This window comes from Bison bison, unplaced genomic scaffold, assembly GCF_000754665.1.
Source record: "Bison bison bison isolate TAMUID 2011002044 unplaced genomic scaffold, Bison_UMD1.0 scf7180017864153, whole genome shotgun sequence".
NCBI classification, from domain to species: Eukaryota; Metazoa; Chordata; class Mammalia; order Artiodactyla; family Bovidae; genus Bison; species Bison bison.
The window spans coordinates 257,913-275,955 of NW_011494725.1; the positions used below are offsets into that span (position 1 = coordinate 257,913).

At 44.8% G+C, this 18,043-nt stretch overlaps 1 protein-coding gene across 1 annotated transcript in view; it reads left to right on the forward strand.

Annotated features, from left to right (window-relative positions):
- KATNAL2 (katanin p60 subunit A-like 2) overlaps positions 1-18,043 on the forward strand; it is a 110,837-nt gene that overhangs the window by 60,914 nt on the left and 31,880 nt on the right. The window contains exons 3-11 of the mRNA XM_010840958.1: positions 2,148-2,314; positions 3,852-3,894; positions 5,629-5,746; positions 6,827-6,925; positions 9,077-9,175; positions 9,385-9,462; positions 13,283-13,381; positions 16,820-16,883; positions 17,081-17,199. Of these exons, the coding sequence (XP_010839260.1) occupies positions 2,148-2,314; positions 3,852-3,894; positions 5,629-5,746; positions 6,827-6,925; positions 9,077-9,175; positions 9,385-9,462; positions 13,283-13,381; positions 16,820-16,883; positions 17,081-17,199 (886 nt within the window). The remainder of the gene's footprint in view (positions 1-2,147; positions 2,315-3,851; positions 3,895-5,628; positions 5,747-6,826; positions 6,926-9,076; positions 9,176-9,384; positions 9,463-13,282; positions 13,382-16,819; positions 16,884-17,080; positions 17,200-18,043) is intronic.

The window sequence follows — 18,043 nt, forward strand, 5'->3', positions numbered from 1 at the left end:
GATTAAGACATAGGATAGAAGCCTGATGAGCCATTAAGGAGTATAGAAGCTGACTGACCTGATCAATTCACGTTTGCAAATTCTTTAAATTAAGCAAGGTACTTGAAATAGTCATGGCAACCTCTTTTAAGAAAGTTTAGTCCTCTAACTGATCTGAATCTGGAACACAGAAGGAAGCATGATAAAAAAAAAGGAAAGTTTTCTCCTCTATATGTTCCCAGAGTTGAAATCAAAGAGAAAGAACTCTAACTGGAGTCCTCAATCTGAGGTCTTTGGATGAGTTCCTGAAATTATATGCTAATTTGTACGTATTTGCATGTTTTTCAGGAGAGAGTTTTTGGTTTTCAAAGAGGTTGAGGACTCAGATTAAAACCAGAGTTTTTCCACTTTCAGAGGATTGTGAGACAAGGAGCTTGCTTTTATTGCTAAGACCACTTAAGTCAGACAGCCTCTGACTGACCAGGTTAAAGTGAGCGAGGGACCCCTGGTGCTGACACTACATGCATACAGAGGAAGCTGGTGGTATAATCTGTGACCAATGAAGAAATTATCAGAAACAATACATCCAAGTAGATGACACTTTCTTATACTAAATTTCCTTAGTGATGTCGATCAACAGATTTTTGGAATCCCCTTCGGAGCACGTGACATATTCTTTTCAGCTACTTCAGTGACGGCAAGCCTTGCCTATTGTGGTTAAACTGGGGTTTTATCACTTGTCAAATGTTACCTGAAATGAATACTAGTAAATAAAGAAGTAAGCAAGTTGGGCAAATAACCATCTTTGGCTAAACATGAATGAAAGTAAATTACAAGATATTTTCTTAGTTGATTTACTTATTTGACTTTTAAGTACTTCCAGTAGCATATTGGGCACCTACCGACCTGGGGAGTTCCTCTATCAGTATCCTGTCATTTTGCCTTTTCATACTGTTCATGGGGTTGTCAAGACAAGAATACTGAAGTGGTTTGCTATTCCCTTCTCCAGTGGACCACATTTTGTCAGAGTGAAAAAGTTGGCTTAAAGCTTAACATTCAGAAAACTAAGATCATGGCATCTGGTCCCATCACTTCATGGGAAATAGATGGGGAAACAGTGGAAGCAGTGTCAGACTTTATGTTTCTGGGCTCCAAAATCACTGCAGATGGTGATTGCAGCCATGAAATTAAAAGACGCTTGCTCCTTGGAAGGAAAGTTATGACCAACCTAGATAATATATTGAAAAGCAGAGATATTACTTTGCCAGCAAAGGTCCGTCTAGTCAAGGCTATAGTTTTTCCAGTGGTCATGTATGGGTGTGAGAGTTGGACTATGAAGAAAGCTGAGCACTGAAGAATGGATGCTTTTGAACTGTGGTGTTGGAGAAGACTCTTGAGAGTCCCCTGGACTGCAAGGAAATCCAACCAGTCCATTCTGAAGGAGATCATCCTGGGTGTTCACTGGAAGGAATGATGCTAAAGCTGAAACTCCAGTACTTTGGCCACCTCATGCGAAGAGTTGACTCACTGGAAAAGACTCTGATGCTGGGAGGGATTGGGGGCAGGAGGAGAAGGGGACGACAGAGGATAAGACGGCTGGGTGGCATTACTGACTCAATGGACGTGAGTCTCAGTCAACTCTGGGAGTTGGTGATAGACAGGGAGGCCTGGCGTGCTGCAATTCATGGGGTTGCAAAGAGTCGGACACGACTGAGCGACGGAACTGAACTGAAGTTCTTCCAAAATGTCTTTTTAATTTTTATTTACGTGTTGACTTGGCCGTGCTCTGTCTTAGTTGTGGCCCCTGGAGTCTTCCGTCTGCGCTGAGGCATGTGGGGTCTTTCGCTGTGGCATGTGCACTCTTAGTTGCAGCGTGTGGGACCTAGTTCCCCGAGCAGGGATCGAACCCACGCTCCCTGCATTGGGAGTGCAGAGTCTTAGCTGCTGGACCACTGCGGAAGTCCCCAAAATGTTTTGAAAGACAGTGTTTGGATATACTTAACCTATGTGGTGGAGCTCTTTACTATACAGGCAAACCTTGTATGTTCTAGTTTTTGTTTAATGTACTCTTTAATATACGCTTACTATTTGTATTGAGTTTCTTTGGACTTTGCCTTTATTCTCTTTACCTAGAGTTAATTTTTTTCTTTCTTTTGTGAAATGGCCAGATATATTGATGCAGCCAATGCTTTGGAGCAAGAAACTAAAATGGGGTTACGACGCTTTCAAGTGTGTGACAACGTTGATCTTGAAACTATTTTGATGGAATATGAGAGCTATTATTTTGTAAAGTTTCAGAAATACCCCAAAATTGTCAAAAAGGCATCAGACACAGGTACGTGGCTATTTTCTAGAAGTAAGGTGCTGTCTCATCTTTAAGTTCTGTGTGTCTTCCTCATTTTATTCCCAGATAGAGGATGTCCTCCACCCTACACTGAAAGAATAGACCAGAAGGATTCTGTAGCCTCTTTTAGATCCAGTGCAGATGATTTAAACATGGTCGTCTGGACACTGATGTCCCTTTTTGTCATGTCGGCATTTGCTTGAGGACTGTATGGTTTAGGGCAATGAAAACAAAACCCCAGCGTGTCGCAGGTACTTTTTAGAAGATCAACATTACTTTCATTTCTTTAGAGATGGAAAGAGCTGTTGGAAGACAGTAAATGACAGAAGACTTTTTTCTTGTTGGGAAGACCTATTATCTATCTTGAAAATAACATGAAAATGAGTATTGGTGAGGCTAATAGCTCATGTATAGATAATGAAATGCTTCTGAAAGCCATCAATCCAGATAATGATCAATATAATGCAAAGACCCAGTATAGGTTAGCAGTCAAGGAGGCTGGCTGGAGGGAAGATCTAAAGTTAGGGCCCTGTGTTTTGTAGTGACATTGACTTAGAAGTCTGTAAGTGGGGGAAGTAATTATAAACCAAGGGAGATCATTGTCCTGTTTACAAGGCACTTGTTAAGCCACAGACTTTAACATTTCATGTAGGGACCAGGAAACCAAAAGGAACGTCAATTAAAAATAGCCAGGGCTGAATCACAGAGCTGGAAGGGGTCCGAGAGAGCAAGAGAGGTTTCATCTGCACTCTCTTCCAGTTCAGGGTTCATAGCTCTACATCCGTGGCTGGTTGATGGATCTGGGTTTTGACAGAAAAAAGCAGAGACTCCTAATCACTGGGCCACAGGACTGTTACTGACATGACTTGATTTTAATGCTAGTTCTAGCTTGGAACCACACTCTCCTGGGATATTGGGCACAGTGTCTTTAGTTTAAGGTAAACGGGCAGGGTTTGACTGAAGTGTTCCATTCTGGTGTCCCAGAAAGTGAAAGCAAAAGTGTTAGTTGCTCAGTTGTGTCCAGTTCTTTACAACCCCATGGACTGTAGCCCATTAGGCTCCTCTGTCCATGGAATTCTCCAGGCAAGAATACTGGAGTGGGTGGCCATTCCCTCCTTCAGGGGTCTTCCTGACCCGAGGATCGAACCCAGGTCTCCTGCACTGCAGGCAGATTCTTTACCGTCTGAGCCATGTCCCAGGGACCACAGCAAAATCGTGTCAAGTTCATGAAAACTTAATGAAATGGTAACTATAAAGCAGCCCACACTGGAGCTGCCACCGAGTCTGTGGTCTCCCAACACGTTTAATATCTTCTGAGGCCTTTGGGTTCTTTGTGTGGAAATGCTTGGGAAGCTTCGGCTTCTTTCTCTTTGCTGGTAATTCCATTCCCCTCTAGATGAGAATAGCTTACAGTTTCTGCATGTAGCACCAATTTTAAGAACAATGTAAAAGGACAAACATACCTGAAAAATCACTTTCTCTTAAAAATTTATATTTCCTTCTCCTTTTGATATTTGTTTTGCCACAGCAGAAAACAGTTTACCTCAAAGAAGTGGAGGGAAGACCAGAAGGTAAAGTAAATGGTAATTCATCTTGACCAACTCAACCCTTAAGAGTTTGTGGGATCCGTTTCCAGAAGATTCTGCGGTACGGCTCCATATCTGCCAAGCAGCAATATCAGACCATGGTCCTGTGACCCTGGGGGGCCAGCCATGGGCTCCCCTTATGTTACAGACAGCCAGGGCGTGGACCACTGTCGGCTCTCTGCTTTTACCACCAAGAATTGCATCCGCCGATGCTTTGTCTTTCTAGACTAGGTGGTATGAAAAGTATGGACCTCAGAGACCAAAAGATCCAGGTTCAGTTCCTGGCTCTGCCACTTACAAGCTTGGAGCAAGAGTCTGACACATAGTGAGTTCCCAGAACATAGTAAGCACCTCCCCAGAAATATTTTTCCTTTTTGAATCGTAAAGGTCATTTCTCTGTGTACCCTAGATCACGTCCTGACAGTCTGGAGGGAGTCAGGTCTTTCCATTCCTCTCCTTTTCTCACACTCACCTTGTATTTCTTTCTCCAGCTTCTCAAATCCCAGTCTCATCTGGGAGTCATGGTATCTGACTGGAGCCCCTCTGTCTCCTGACTCTTCTGGGTTGACACTTGCCTCAGTGTCCCCCGCGTTCCCCTCCTCCCACTCCGGGCCACACGCCTGTCAGCAGAGCCTGTTCACAAAGTGCCCAGGACCGCACAGCTGTGGGGCATCAAGACCTGTGCTCTTTGCTATTACAGGAAAGCCCAGACCTCAGGGGAAAGTGGCAGTGGGCTTCCAGTGGAGACCACACAATCACTCAGGCCGTGAGCAAAGTTTAAAAAAAAAATCTTAGGACACAATTAAAAGAAGAAAACTTAGATTGTGATCGTAGGTAACTCACTGGGCCCTCGAGAGCTTCTGGGAGTCCCATGGACTCCCTGCTCTGTGACTCCAAGTCCCTTGTCTGCAGCCTGAGAAGGAAGGGACTTAGCCGCCTCATCTTTTAAAAGTGAAGACCTTTGGCGTCATTTAAAGAAGAGCTATGGAGCCCGAGCCTACTTCACCATGACGGTCACGGGGTCCCTCAGCCTGAGGCTACCTTTGCTTTCATGCAGTTTTTTCCGAACAGTCTCTTTGTTTTCACCAAAGTGTTCTTCTTTCCTTTATAGTTTCCATAAAGCTAGTCAGACTCCGGTAATAAATGATAACTACTTGTGAGCAGAAACAGTGAGGTGCATTTTAAGAGGCAGCTTCGGAATGCGTATGGAAACCTGATTGCTTTTCAGCCGCAGGTTCATCCCTGGGACCTCCTCAGCACTCCGTATCTGGCGGGACGCTCTGGGAGCGACTGTGTGGGAGCGCCTTGCTCCTTTAGCCCTGGAGCAGGGTGGCATGGGGCAGCAGGGGGTTTCTTCAGCTCCTCTCTGGGTAGCTGTTTATACATGGCAACCATTGACGTTGGGTGGAAAATTGTTGGCTGTAAGAAAGATAGCTAGAAAAATGATGCATGGCATTTGTATATAATCTATACTCTAAACAGTTATTGAAATGAGAGGTTGTGTCATGAGAGGAGGCGGTGGACCCTCTAGCCCCGCCTTAGACCTGGGAGGTAGACTGAAGATGGGCAGGGCTGGGCCGGACTGGGTGGGAGGACAGTCCAGATGGATTTGTGCCTGCAGATCTTTCCAGAACTCTCCTTAAATGCACTGTGTGAGGTGTTTGCAATCTCAGATTCAGTTAACAGGATTTCCTCCAAGGTCTTTGTTCCCTGCCCTAGGGTGATGACCGACAGTTGTCAGAATCTTCCCAAGATCAACCAGCAGAGGCCGCGGTCCAAAACCACCGTGGGAAAGCCCGGGGACGCCAGGCCCCTCCACGTGGAGCATCCCAAACAGGTTGGGATGGCTTTGCTTGGCTCCAGTACCATTACAGGTGGCTGAGAAACAGCCCCAAGGAAATAGTCACGTTTATTTGTTCATTGAGGACAGTTTGATTTTGTTCAGTTACAGAGTTTCTTCCAGTACTTGGAAGGAGGGCTCCTTCCTCCCCACAAACTTTCGGCCTGTCTGAGTGCTGGGCGACAAGCCTTGAGGGGTGAATCCTAGGCCCAGTCAGAGCAGGAGGGCCTGGTTCCCACAAGGCTCAGTCTTCCTCTTGAGGAAGCTGGAGGTGCCAGCTCTTCCCATCCCACAGTGTATCCCTGGGGTCCTAAGTGTAGGTTGGGGTGGTCTTGGTGTGGCTGGGCTTCAAGTCTCCTGTTGGGTTTCTCCAAGGCACACATGGTGGGTCGCTAACCCACACCTCCACACTTGGCTTTCTGTGGGGAGAGATGGGCAAGCAAGAGGAGAGAGAGAGCCCAGCAGGCGAGTGAAACCCATGCTGAGAAACTTCGGTACAGGACAAAACATACCAACCAGGTTTGAAGGAAAGAGAACCAATGGAAATGGTGAAGAGGAAAGGGAAGAATGCATGTCAGAGCTGTCCAGGGGGATAGAAAGTCATTATCTCACAACTCAGTAAGGGTCAGAGGGAATCTCTCATCTTCAAGGGGGTTGTGTGGTCCTGGCCACTGTAGACTGGCTCAGGTGGAAGCAAAGTAAAGCGGGAGGGGGCAGGATGAATCCCACAGGAGGCTGGCTGCCTGTTGACTGCTGTGTTTCCAAACTCAGCCACCCCTGGCCACAAACACCTCTGGTCCCAGGAGAAAAGACAGGCCTGTGAAGGGAGGTGGGTGGAGGCCCAGCCATTTCTTCCACTGTTTGTGGGTCTCAGAGCCTGTGGCTTCCTGGGACAGCTCCTCCCACCCAGCACAAGCAGAGTTTATTCGTCTTGTTGGGTCTGCACAAAAGTGGTGGAATCACACATGAAGGTCCCCATTTGCAGAAGGATTTGGGACGACAGGACAGGCAGCTGCAGCCAGCATCTCAAAATTGCTTTCTGTCGCTGACTTCTCACTTCTCTTCCTCTTTCTCCAGGACGTTGTCAATCACACTCACAAGGAGAATGCTGACTTTGGCTTAAGTATATCTGGAATCAACAAAGGCAGTGGAGAAGAAAACGTCCGTCCACAAAAAGTAAGCGGGACTCATGAAGCAAACACTGAATGGGGAATTTCCCTGTTCTTTCTGAAAATGAAAAATTTTGAGTGTTAACATTTCTCAAACAGATAAGGTAGTATGTGATGATCAAAGGTTGGCTATGGGGTGAACTGGGAAGAGATGGGCTGAGGATGAAACCCTGAGGTCCTGGACCAGGTCTCCCTTCTGGATGGGTAGATTTGAATTAGTGGCTCCATCTCCAAAGGGCTCAGTTTCCCATTTATAAATTGTGGGGTTTGGAAGAGATGGCTTGGTTCCTTTCAGCTTAAAAATCCTGTGGTTACAGTGATCAACTGTCTGCATTATTTAAGGAGTTGTGGCCTCACATTCATTCCTTTCTGCCCTGTCAGTGGGAGTTGACTAGCAGTGTCCCTTTCTCCTTGGAGATATGGCTCCAGATTTGAATATAATTTCATGTGAACCTCAGTTGATATAAGGTTGATCTTGTCCTCGATAGTCATTTCTACTGCTTTCCTAATGAACTTCATGTCCTGATTTGTGTGTAAGAGTTTTTCGAACAGAAAAGACCCAGTTTGGGTAGCTGTAGGCTACAGGCAGGTAAAAATGTGTCACTTGGACATAAAAAGCAGCATCGACACCAGTGTGTTTCTCTTGACTGTAACTTTGAGGACTGAGTTCCATTCAGAGTTACCTTTCTTTCTTCGATCCTATGGGACTACTGACTCACCTCTAGCCAGCGCTTCTCAGGCAAACTTAACTCTGGATGTGTGTGTCTGGAGGGAAATGGGGAGCACCTCCCTGGAAATCAAGGGGAATTGGCTCCTTTTAGGGCCTCAATTATATGGGTGAATGCTGGAGATGACACATTCCGATCAGTGCCGCCCACAAAGAAGCACTTCCCTGCTCACCATTCCTACCTTATCACGTTTTCCAGTCACTTTTGTGCCCAGCAGTGTTGCAGCATTAGTTGCTCTTAGGAACATCTCACGTTGATATGAACGGGTATTTCTAATCAGATCAAGGAAGGGGCTGTTTAATCCAGCACTTAACCTTTGAAAGAATCTGGCTATAAATTCTGTTTGCAGCAGAAATGCCCTCAGGTTAAGCTTTGGACAGTTTCTGCCTAACGTTTCATGAGCTTAAGAAGGGGTTATAGTCAGGGGCCCATCTCCAAAAACTGGCGCTTCATTGTCATCTCAGAGGTGCCCGATCTCAGAGCCTCCAAAGCTCACGATACCCAAGTCCCTTTGCAGATTTACTAGGTGTATTGTTCTCAAGGCACCAGCTTTGAAGTCAGCCTGCCTAGGTTCAAATCCCACGTCTCACCTTCCTGACTGATTCTTGGGCCAGTTTTTAGATCTCTCCAAGCCTCATTTCTCTCATCTGTGAAATGGAAATAATCAGAGTGTGCACCTCCAATGTCATAAGGAACAGAGAGCACACGATAAACACTCGGTGAGTGTTGGCTACTGTTACTGTCATTTAATTTTGACAAGTATCCTTGCTTTTTCCTTCTTTCTATAGAGGGACAGTGGCATCAGAAGAAGGCTGGGTATGGGAGATAGATATCTGGGTTTGAATCCTGGTCTTAAGTTCCTTGTTAGCTGTGGGACCCTGGGTAGAGCATTTCACTTCTCTAGGCTTACCTCCACATCTGTGAAGCGAGGATGCCACTCCCGACTAGCAGAAGTGTTATAAGAATTGGCAGTAATCCACAGCAGGTACCTCGCACACCTGATTTGTGCCAGGCACTCTCCTGAGTGATGAAGGTACAGTATAGTCAGCAGATAGGAACTATCATTATTCTTGTGCCAATGAGTTCTTCCCATGTGTGGAATATTTTAAAAGAAAGATGATACAGGGGAATTGGACACGTAGAAAACTGGTGGTGCATCAGGAGCTGAAAAATGCTCGGGAATTTTATTCAAGCCAACTTCATTGTGGAAAATTTATTTATAATGTGTTTTTTCTTTTTTTCCTGGAGTGCCCCAACCTGAGGAAATCATCTTGTTCATTATTAGCATAGCTTCCTCTTAAAGCTTTACTTTAAGTTTGCACTGCAGACCATGGTACATAAATGTGTCTTGATTTAATGAAGCCGAGCTATTAAGGACAGTCTCCCCTCCTGTTTTAATGGCCGCTGCAATAACTATTACTCCCTTTCAGGGCCCAATCATTGACTTCCGAGGGCTGCTCACAGATGCCATCAAAGGAGCAACCAGTGAACTTGGCTTGAACAGCTTCGACTGTAACCCAGACCCCTCAGTAAGTGGCTAGGACGGGACATCCATCTTGCAAACTGCCCAAATCCAGATGAGATTCTGGAGCACAGTTTTGAGTCCAGAGGAGCCTTGAGATCCAGTTAAAGGTCACAGCGACCTGCCACCGTTTGTGTCATGGAGCTCTGTGCCCTGTTTTCCTTCCTAAGTGGTGAAGCCATATTGTAACGTGAGGCTTTCTACCCTCATCATTAGGAACGACTCTTGAAACCTCTGAGCGCATTTATTGGCATTAACAGTGAGATGCGAGAATTGGCAGCCGTGGTGAGCCGGGTAAGATCTGATATTCAATTCACAAATTTACGGAGGCAGACTGGGGCTCCAGGAGCATTGTGGGCTGCTGCTTTTATTAATAACAATAAATATGATCATTTATTTATAAAGTGCCCCCACTTGCGAAGGCACTCATATTGTTTAGAGGCACAATAATGCATGATGAATAAATTATAGAATCATAAAATTACAATACAAAAAGCCCACCATCTCACTATAGAGGCCAAGAAAACCCAAAGAGAAAAGGACTTAGAAAGGAAGGGACAGGTGAATGGTTTTAGAGCTAAGCCAAGATTTAAGGAAAGAAAGCCTCTTAGAGAAGGAGAGAGGACGTCTGTGTTTTGTTTAAACAGTCTAAGCCTAGAAATAGAGATGTCGGGAGTCTGGTTTCATAACTGGAAATTTTCATGAAGAAACAGATTAGTAGGAAAGATCTTACCATCTACAGGACTGATTTTTTTTTCAAGCTTGGTCCCCCAGGACCTAAAGGCAGTGAAATCTAGTGGTTGATGACACACAAGCTTGGGAATAGATTGACCTGGATTTGATTTCTAGATCCTCCTCTTTTTTACTCTGTGACTTGGGGCAAGTTCCTTGGTAACAGAATAGATTCCTGAGTTACAGGAGATTTTTCTAATCTCCAGTGATCTCATATTTAATGAAAGACTGAAACCTAGGCAGGCTCCTTTCTGGATGTTTAAAATGATGCAAAATTTGCACAGCTGCTCCGAGGTCGTTAAGGTCCCCAGGTCTCCATTTAGCCTAGCGGGTGTCCCCTGCATGCCTCTGATGTGTCAGGCACGTGCTGGCGGCTGGAAGCACAAAGGTGAACGGTAGCTGGAAAGGATCTGTATCTTCTTAGGGAAGAAGAGACACAGGAAATAGCCCATGAGAAAGGGTAGAAGAGGGCGGAGGGGAGGCGTTCTGGGCAGAGGTACAGACAAGTGAGTTGTAGTGCCTATGCAGTGTTTCTGGGGATCCAACTGAAACACCGTTAGAAACTGCGGGAGAAGGGACTGGAGAGCGAGGCTGGGGTTCCTGCGTGTTAGGGCGCTGTGAACAGTACCTGAGGCTGGGCTCAGTCTATATCAGATGGAGAATCTCTGAAAGGCGTCCATCAGGAGAACGGGATAATCAAATGTGCTTTTAGACAGCTTGTTCTAATGACAGTGTGGAAGGCCATCAGAGAAATGGAGATAGGAAGACCAGCTCAGGAGTTATTGTCAGTGAGAGGATGAGGGGTCAAGCCAGGCTATGGTAATTAGGATGCATAAGAGAGCAGAGAAAAACATTGTTATACCCCCAAATCAAGTCTTGTTACTGTCTTTGCAAATGGATACCGTGACTAGTGGTGATATAGTTGTGGAGTAGAAGTGGCCTGGAATGATTCCACCTGGAATCCTTTCTACAGAACTGTGAGAGGCAGTCATATGGACTCTGCTTGAAAGCCGACAGGGATGGGGAGCTCATCTCCCACTGAGGCAGTTCTATTGAGTTCTGATAACTTTTGACTGAGATTAGGAGGAGCTTCCTACTGGGAAATTATAAACACTACCATGTGGAATTCAGTGTCAGTGCTTGATGATGACAAGAGATACTGCTGTGACTGATGGATGCCTTGAACTCCAGTGAATGCCCATTGTGTGCAAAGCTTTTCCTAAGAAAGTGTGGTAATAATACTGAGTGGCTGGTCCTTTCAAGACGGGGTGGTTCTCCCGAGATTTGGGAAGACTGAGATCTTTGTCATCTCAGCCAGGAATGGATCCTACATATCACGCCGTATCAAAATCACCTGCGTAAAGAGTTTCTCTAAGAAACGCTGTCACCCCTTGTGGAGGGACCTGGGAGGATGGGGGACTGAGTGGGGGCATAGCATCTCACCAGCATTTAAAAAATATGTTTTTACGTATTATATAGATTTATTTATTCGGTTGCACCAGGTCTCAGTTGCAGCACACAGGATCTTCATTGCATCATGGGGGATCTTTTGTTGCAGTGTGAGGGCTCAGTAGTTGTAACACTTGGGCTTAGTTGGCACTTGGGGTTAGTGGCCTCTTGGCACGTGGAATCTCAGTCCCAGACCAGGGATCAAGCCCACGTCCCCTGCATTGAGAGGGTGATTCTTAACCACTAGACCACCAAGGAAGTCCCTGGTTTTATGTTTTTGAATCATGTGCATATATCACTTTTTTAAAAATAAAATAAATATAAAATTAGTTTCCAGATTGTTCTGTAGTCACGCAGAATGACTGTGGAAGGGAGGTGGGTTTTTTTGTTTTTTGTTTTTCTTTTTGCTATAACACTCTAGACAAGTTTGCCCAATACAGTTCCACTGAGAAAAGCCCCTGAGTGACTGTTCCGAGCATCTCGTGAAATTGAAGTTTGGAGACTGCAAATTAGTTATCAGTAAAAGCTACCTTAATTGATAATCCTCTGTGGTTGCTATGGGGCTCTACTCTGTGAGGGGAAAACTGTATTTTCACTTGGTTGTTGGCTTCCTTGGATTTTGCAGAAGCAATTGCTCCTGATGGAAGTAGGGAGCAATCACTAGGGAAAAAGAGAAATTGGTTTCAGAGGAGCATTATCTCTTTTATGTAGCAAATTAGAAAGTGTTGTTGAGATCAAGGAGCAGGAGAGAGTCCAGGCACCACCTAGGAACTATGTTTCGGATTAAAAGCTAATGTAATTTGTGGCATGTTCTGTAGCTTCTTTGATTACAGTCGTAAATCAGCATGGTTTGGTATTGACTGAAGACGGGTATAGTCCACTGTTCGGAGATTTTTTCTTTTTGGTAAATTTTATGTTGTATTATTGTTGTTGTTTAGTCGCGAAGTCATGTTCTACTCTTTTGCAACTCCATGGACTGTAGCCTGCCAGGCTCTTCTGTCCATGGGATTTTCCAGGCAAGAATACCGGAGTGGGTTGCTGTTTCTTTCTCCAGGGGATCTTCCTGACCTCAGGGATCGAACTCAGGGATTGAACACACATCTCCTGCACTGGCAGTTAGATTCTTCACTGAGCCACCTGGGAAGCCCTTTATTTTGTGTGTGTATATGTTGGAGAAGGAAATGGCAACCCACTCCAGTGTTCTTGCCTAGAGAATTCCATGGACAGAGGAGCCTGGCGGGCTACAGTCCATGGGGTTGCAAAGAGTTGGACACAACTGACCAACACTTTCCCTTTCATATATATATATATACACACACACATGCATATCTATTTTGTATATTTAGCTAATATTTGTATATCTACATACATATATATATAGCATATATATACAAGTAAATGGCAGCCCACTCCAGTATTCTTGCCTGGGAAATCCCACGGACAGAGGAGCCTGGTGGGCTACCATCCATAGGGCCGCAAAGAGTCAGACACAAATAAAGCAACCCAGCGCACACACATGTACATACATACCTATATGTTTAATTTGGCTACACCAGGTCTTCGTTGTGGTATGTGGGTTCTAGTTCCCTGACCAGGGATTGAGCAGGGCTCCCCCTGCTTTGGGAGCCCAGAATCTTAACCACTAGACCACCAGAGAAGTCCCTAGGAGATTTTTTTTTTAACCCTAAAAGTACAGTATTATATTATGAATATCTTCTTCAGGGAAAATCACTAAATATTTTCATGGCATCCCTTTGGTGAACTAACTTCAAATTACAATATATATATACATATATACCTAATACGAAAAGTTTTTTTTATCGTAAGCACTTTATGTCCTATCGCAAGTCAAGTATTCTGCTGCCCCTGTGTTTATTACAGCTGTGAAGGAGAACATTATAGTTTTAACAGAATGATCAAATGTGCATTGCAGGACATTTATCTCCATAATCCAAACATAAAGTGGAATGACATTATTGGACTCGATGCAGCCAAGCAGTTAGTCAAAGAAGCTGTTGTGTATCCTATACGGGTAAGGATGGGAGGCCTCTTGGGAGGCCCAATTTCTGTCCATTATCCATGGGGCAAGCTCACCTATCAGGAAGAGAAAGGGTGATTTTCTGTTCACAAATTGACTCTGTGTTTTTTTAATTTAAATATATTAAAAATTTTTTTACAATATTGTATTGATTTCTGCAGTACAACAGTGTGAATCAGCCATAATTATACATACATCCCCTCCCTCCCGAGTTTCCCCTTCTTCCCCCCATGCCATCCCTCCAGGTCATCACAGAGCACCAGACGGCTCCCTGTGCTAAACGGCACTTCTCACCAGCTGTCCTTCTTGCAGCTGATACAGCTGCGTGCGTACGTTGATGCTTCTTTCTCCATTTGTTCCACTCTCCCTCCACCACTGTGTCGACAAGTCCATTCTCTACGTCCTCATCTCCATTCCTTCCCTGCAAACAGATTCTTCAGCACCATTTTTTAGATTCCATTTATGTGCATTAATATCCTATATTTTGTGTTTCTCTTTCTGACTTACATCACTCTGTATAACAAGCTCTAAGTTCATCTACCTCACTAGAACTGACTCAGATTCATTCTTCTTTACGACTAAGTAATATTCCCTTGTAGGTATACACCACATCTTCTTTACCCATTCATCTGTCGATGGACATCTGGGCTGCTTCCATGTCCTGGCTATTGTCAGTAGTGCTGCTGTGAACACTGGAGTACATGTGTCTTTTTTGATTATGGTTTTTGCATCGTACATACCCAGTGGTGGGGTTGCTGGGTCATATGGTAGATTTATTCCTGGTGTTTTAAGGAATCCCCATACTGTTCTCCATAATGGCTATATCCGTTCTCATTTTACATTCCCACCAACAGTGGAGGGTTCCCTTTTCTCCACATCTTCTCCAGTATTTATTGTTTGTAGATTTTTTGATGATGGCCGTTCTGCCTGGTGTAAGGTGATGCCTCATTATACTTTTGATTTGCATGTCTCTAATAATTAGTGATGTTGAGCATCTTTTCATGTGTTTACTGGTCATACATTCACTTTTTGCCTATGTCACAATATTTTGTCAACACGGAAGCACCAAGGCTCTGTCCATTCTAGGCCATTTGAAATCATGTTACATATTGGTTGAAGGCAGGTGTCTCCTCTAAGAGGTAATTTAAGATCTAAGACTCCGTAGTCTATATGATTAGTCAGTTACTATCAGACTATCTCCCTAAATATACTTATTATAGTAAAAATACCTGCCATAGGAGAGAGCATCTGACTGCGTTTGTGTGGATTTCCCCCCGCCTCACCCCCCGTACTCCCATCATTGGGGGCTTTGCTTTCGGCTGGTTGTAAAGACTAGACAGCCCCTTCCAGGGAACCAGCTGGTAGAGCCATTGAGTTGTGCTCATTGCTTACTGCTGACAAACCTTTGTGCAGAGTGACTCACTAAACAGGAAGAAAAACAGAAAAACGAGACTCCACGTTTGGTTTACACCAGTGGCGGTAAGGTCAGTGTTGTTGTTGTTGTTCGGTCACTAAGTCATGTCTGACTTTGCGACCCCATGGACTGTAGCACACCAGGCTTCCCTGTCCTTTACCATCTCCTGGAGTTTGCTCAGACTCATGTCCACTGAGTCGATGATGCCATCCAGCCATCCCATCTTCTGCCTCCTCATTCTCCTCCTGCCCTCAATCTTTCCCAGCGTCAGGGTCTTTTCCGATGAGTTGGTGCTTTGCATCAGGTAGCCAAAATATTGAAGTTTCAGCTTCTGCATCAGTCCTTCTAATGGATATTCAGGGTTGATTTCCTTTAGGATTGACTGGTTTGATACTAAACAGGAAGAAATACAGAAAGCAAGACTCCATGTTAGGTTTACAGCAGTGGCGATGAGGTCAGCGTACCACATGGCTTTTGCTGTGTAACAGACCACCCCAACAGTTAGTGCCTTAGAGCCACACTCATTTCCTTGTTTGCAGCGGTTCTGTGGGTGGGCATTTGGGGCTGGGCTCGGCAGGGCCAGCTTACGCTTTTCCGCGTGACCTTGGTTGGGCTCACTCACATGTTTGGGGTATCAGCCAGTCTGTCTGGAGAAGATGGAGAGCCTGGCAAAGCTGGGGTCACCAGGGCACCTGAGACCTTTCTCTGCCTCTCATCCTCCAGCAGGAGAGCCCAGTCTTGTTCACGTGGTGTCATCGAGTTCCCAGACAGAAGCAAGAAAGGGCCCAATTGCTGAGCCTTTCCCATGTCTCTTTTCATATACCTTATATTTTCAAGTCTCTTCTTCTACCTGCTAATGCCCCACTGGCCAAATTCATGAGGCCAAGTCCAGATTCAAGTGGTGGAGAAATATCCTCTGCCTCTTGATGGACAGGAAGGCCTGGTGTGCTGCAATTCATGGGGTCGCAAAGAGTCGGACACGACTGAGCGACTGAACTGAACTGAACTGAACTTGATGTAGCAGCTGCAAATAATTAGTGGCCAGTTTTGGTGATCTCCTGCAGTCAGGATTACAAATTTGCTTTCTTGAATAACCTGTTTATTCTTACCCCTGAGACCTTGCAGCCCCTGATTTTTGGATGCTTCTATTCAAATGAGACAAAATCAGTCCATTTGGGCCGTCTTTCCTTTCTTCCTTCCTGTGTTCAGACACATGGGGGAGGAACTACAGTGGTGGTCAGAAGAAGTAGAAAGGTATTCCCTGCTTCCTCTGAGTAGCTCCATTGTTCAAGTCTTCTTGTGCAAAAGGCTAGAGCATTCATTGAGACTCTCTGGATGTGTTGTCGCCATGGTATTTGAAGTTCCATACAATGTCAAGATTTTGAATTAGTGTCAGCAAGAAGCTAATAGCTAGTTATGATTTTACTGTTTCTTTTCCTTCTCTCTTGTCCTTTACCAACTCCAGATGGTTTGAATTTGAACTAACAGGAGAGATTCACTGAAGTCCATGCATGTCCTGTTTGGAGTCGGTGTCTCATTATGTATTGTGCATTGCACGTTCTCAGCTTCCAAATCAGGCTTCACCATAACGTTGAACTTTACTCACATACACCTTTCTATATTGGTTTTAAAAAGTTGGCATCTTATAGAGCGCACCTGCTTCACAACATTCAAAAGACTGCTTGAACTTGGGGGGAAATGGTTACTTGCATGTGAGCAGTGACTACAGCAATGGAGGGGATAGTACCTATACATGCCTTTCTTCTCCTTAAAATAACTGCTCTTTTAAAAAGCAAAACATTTCGGCTGTGTATCCTATCAAGAGTGAAAGTCAAATCGAGATAAACTAGATACTCGTGTGTGTGTGTATACAGAGAGGGAGAGAGCCAGTCTTAAAAAAGGAGGGGCTGGCCCAGAGTTGCGTGTGTTTCACCCTAGCTCCCCTAGCTTGCCTGAGCTGAGGGTGTGCAGACTGCCCTGCAGGTACCAAACCTCATTATTGTTCCTTGCTCCCACAGTACCCACAGCTGTTTACAGGAATTCTTTCCCCCTGGAAAGGACTGCTACTCTATGGACCTCCAGGTAAAGGAATCTTTCTTCTGGGATCTTGGTGTGAAGTGAGTGTGCAGAGGATGAGTGGCCCCATCTGTCTTCCCTTCGGGACTGGGGCAGCGTGCGCTGTGTACCCCCTCCTGTGCTGCTTGTGTGACTGTCTTGTGTCTGTCAGCAGAGGGATGGAGTTCGAGGGTCGCTCATGTTTTACCCACATGTGTCTCCAGGTACAGGAAAGACTTTACTGGCCAAAGCTGTGGCTACGGAATGCAAAACCACCTTCTTTAATATTTCTGCATCTACCATTGTCAGCAAATGGAGAGGGGACTCAGAAAAGCTTGTTCGGGTAGGGTTTCTTGATTTTGTTTCTTTAGAATTAATTCTGGCAGAAGACAGTGGTACAAAATGATGACAGTGGTCTTATTTGTTCTTAAGCGATTTAAGTGTTCAAATATATCCTGGATCTTAATGACCAAAAGCCCGGGAGGTGGACTGACTACTATGAAGCTGCTAGCGGTGCCCCTATCAGCAAACATGATCTCCCTTCTTTTGGGAAGTTGGCCAACAGCCCCTTTTTGATTCACGTGACATACAAATAGAACCATGAAAAAAATTGTCTCTGTAGTGGCCTATTTTTCTTTTATTCAAGAAACATTTATTATTAAGCATGTTCAGTATATTCAGTTAAGATTTACTGAGAGGCTACCGCGGTATGCTTGTCTTTATACTAGATACTCTAAGGAAGAATCAAGAAACTTAAAACTTACTCTTTCAGATGCTCCAACCAGCTTTCCTCCACAGTGCCATAGGCTTTAGGGATTTTTTTTTTTTTATTCCCTTAGGAGATTGTTTTTATCTTTATATCATTTCTAAGAGTATATGGTATATGTTTTTAAAAATATTTATTTATTTTTAATTGATTGATGATTGGCTTATAATATTGGTTTGGTTTCTGTCATACATCCACATGAATTAACCATGAAAATGAAAGTTGCTCAGTCGTGTCCAACTCTTTGCGACCACATGGACTGTAGCCCACCAGGCTCCTCTGTCCATGGAATTCTCCAGCCAGAATACTGGACTGGGTAGCCTTTCCCTTCCCCAGGGGATCTTCCCAACCCAGGAATCATACCCAGCTCTCCCGCATTGCAGGCAGATTCTTTACAGCTGAGCCACAAGGGAAGGGTAGC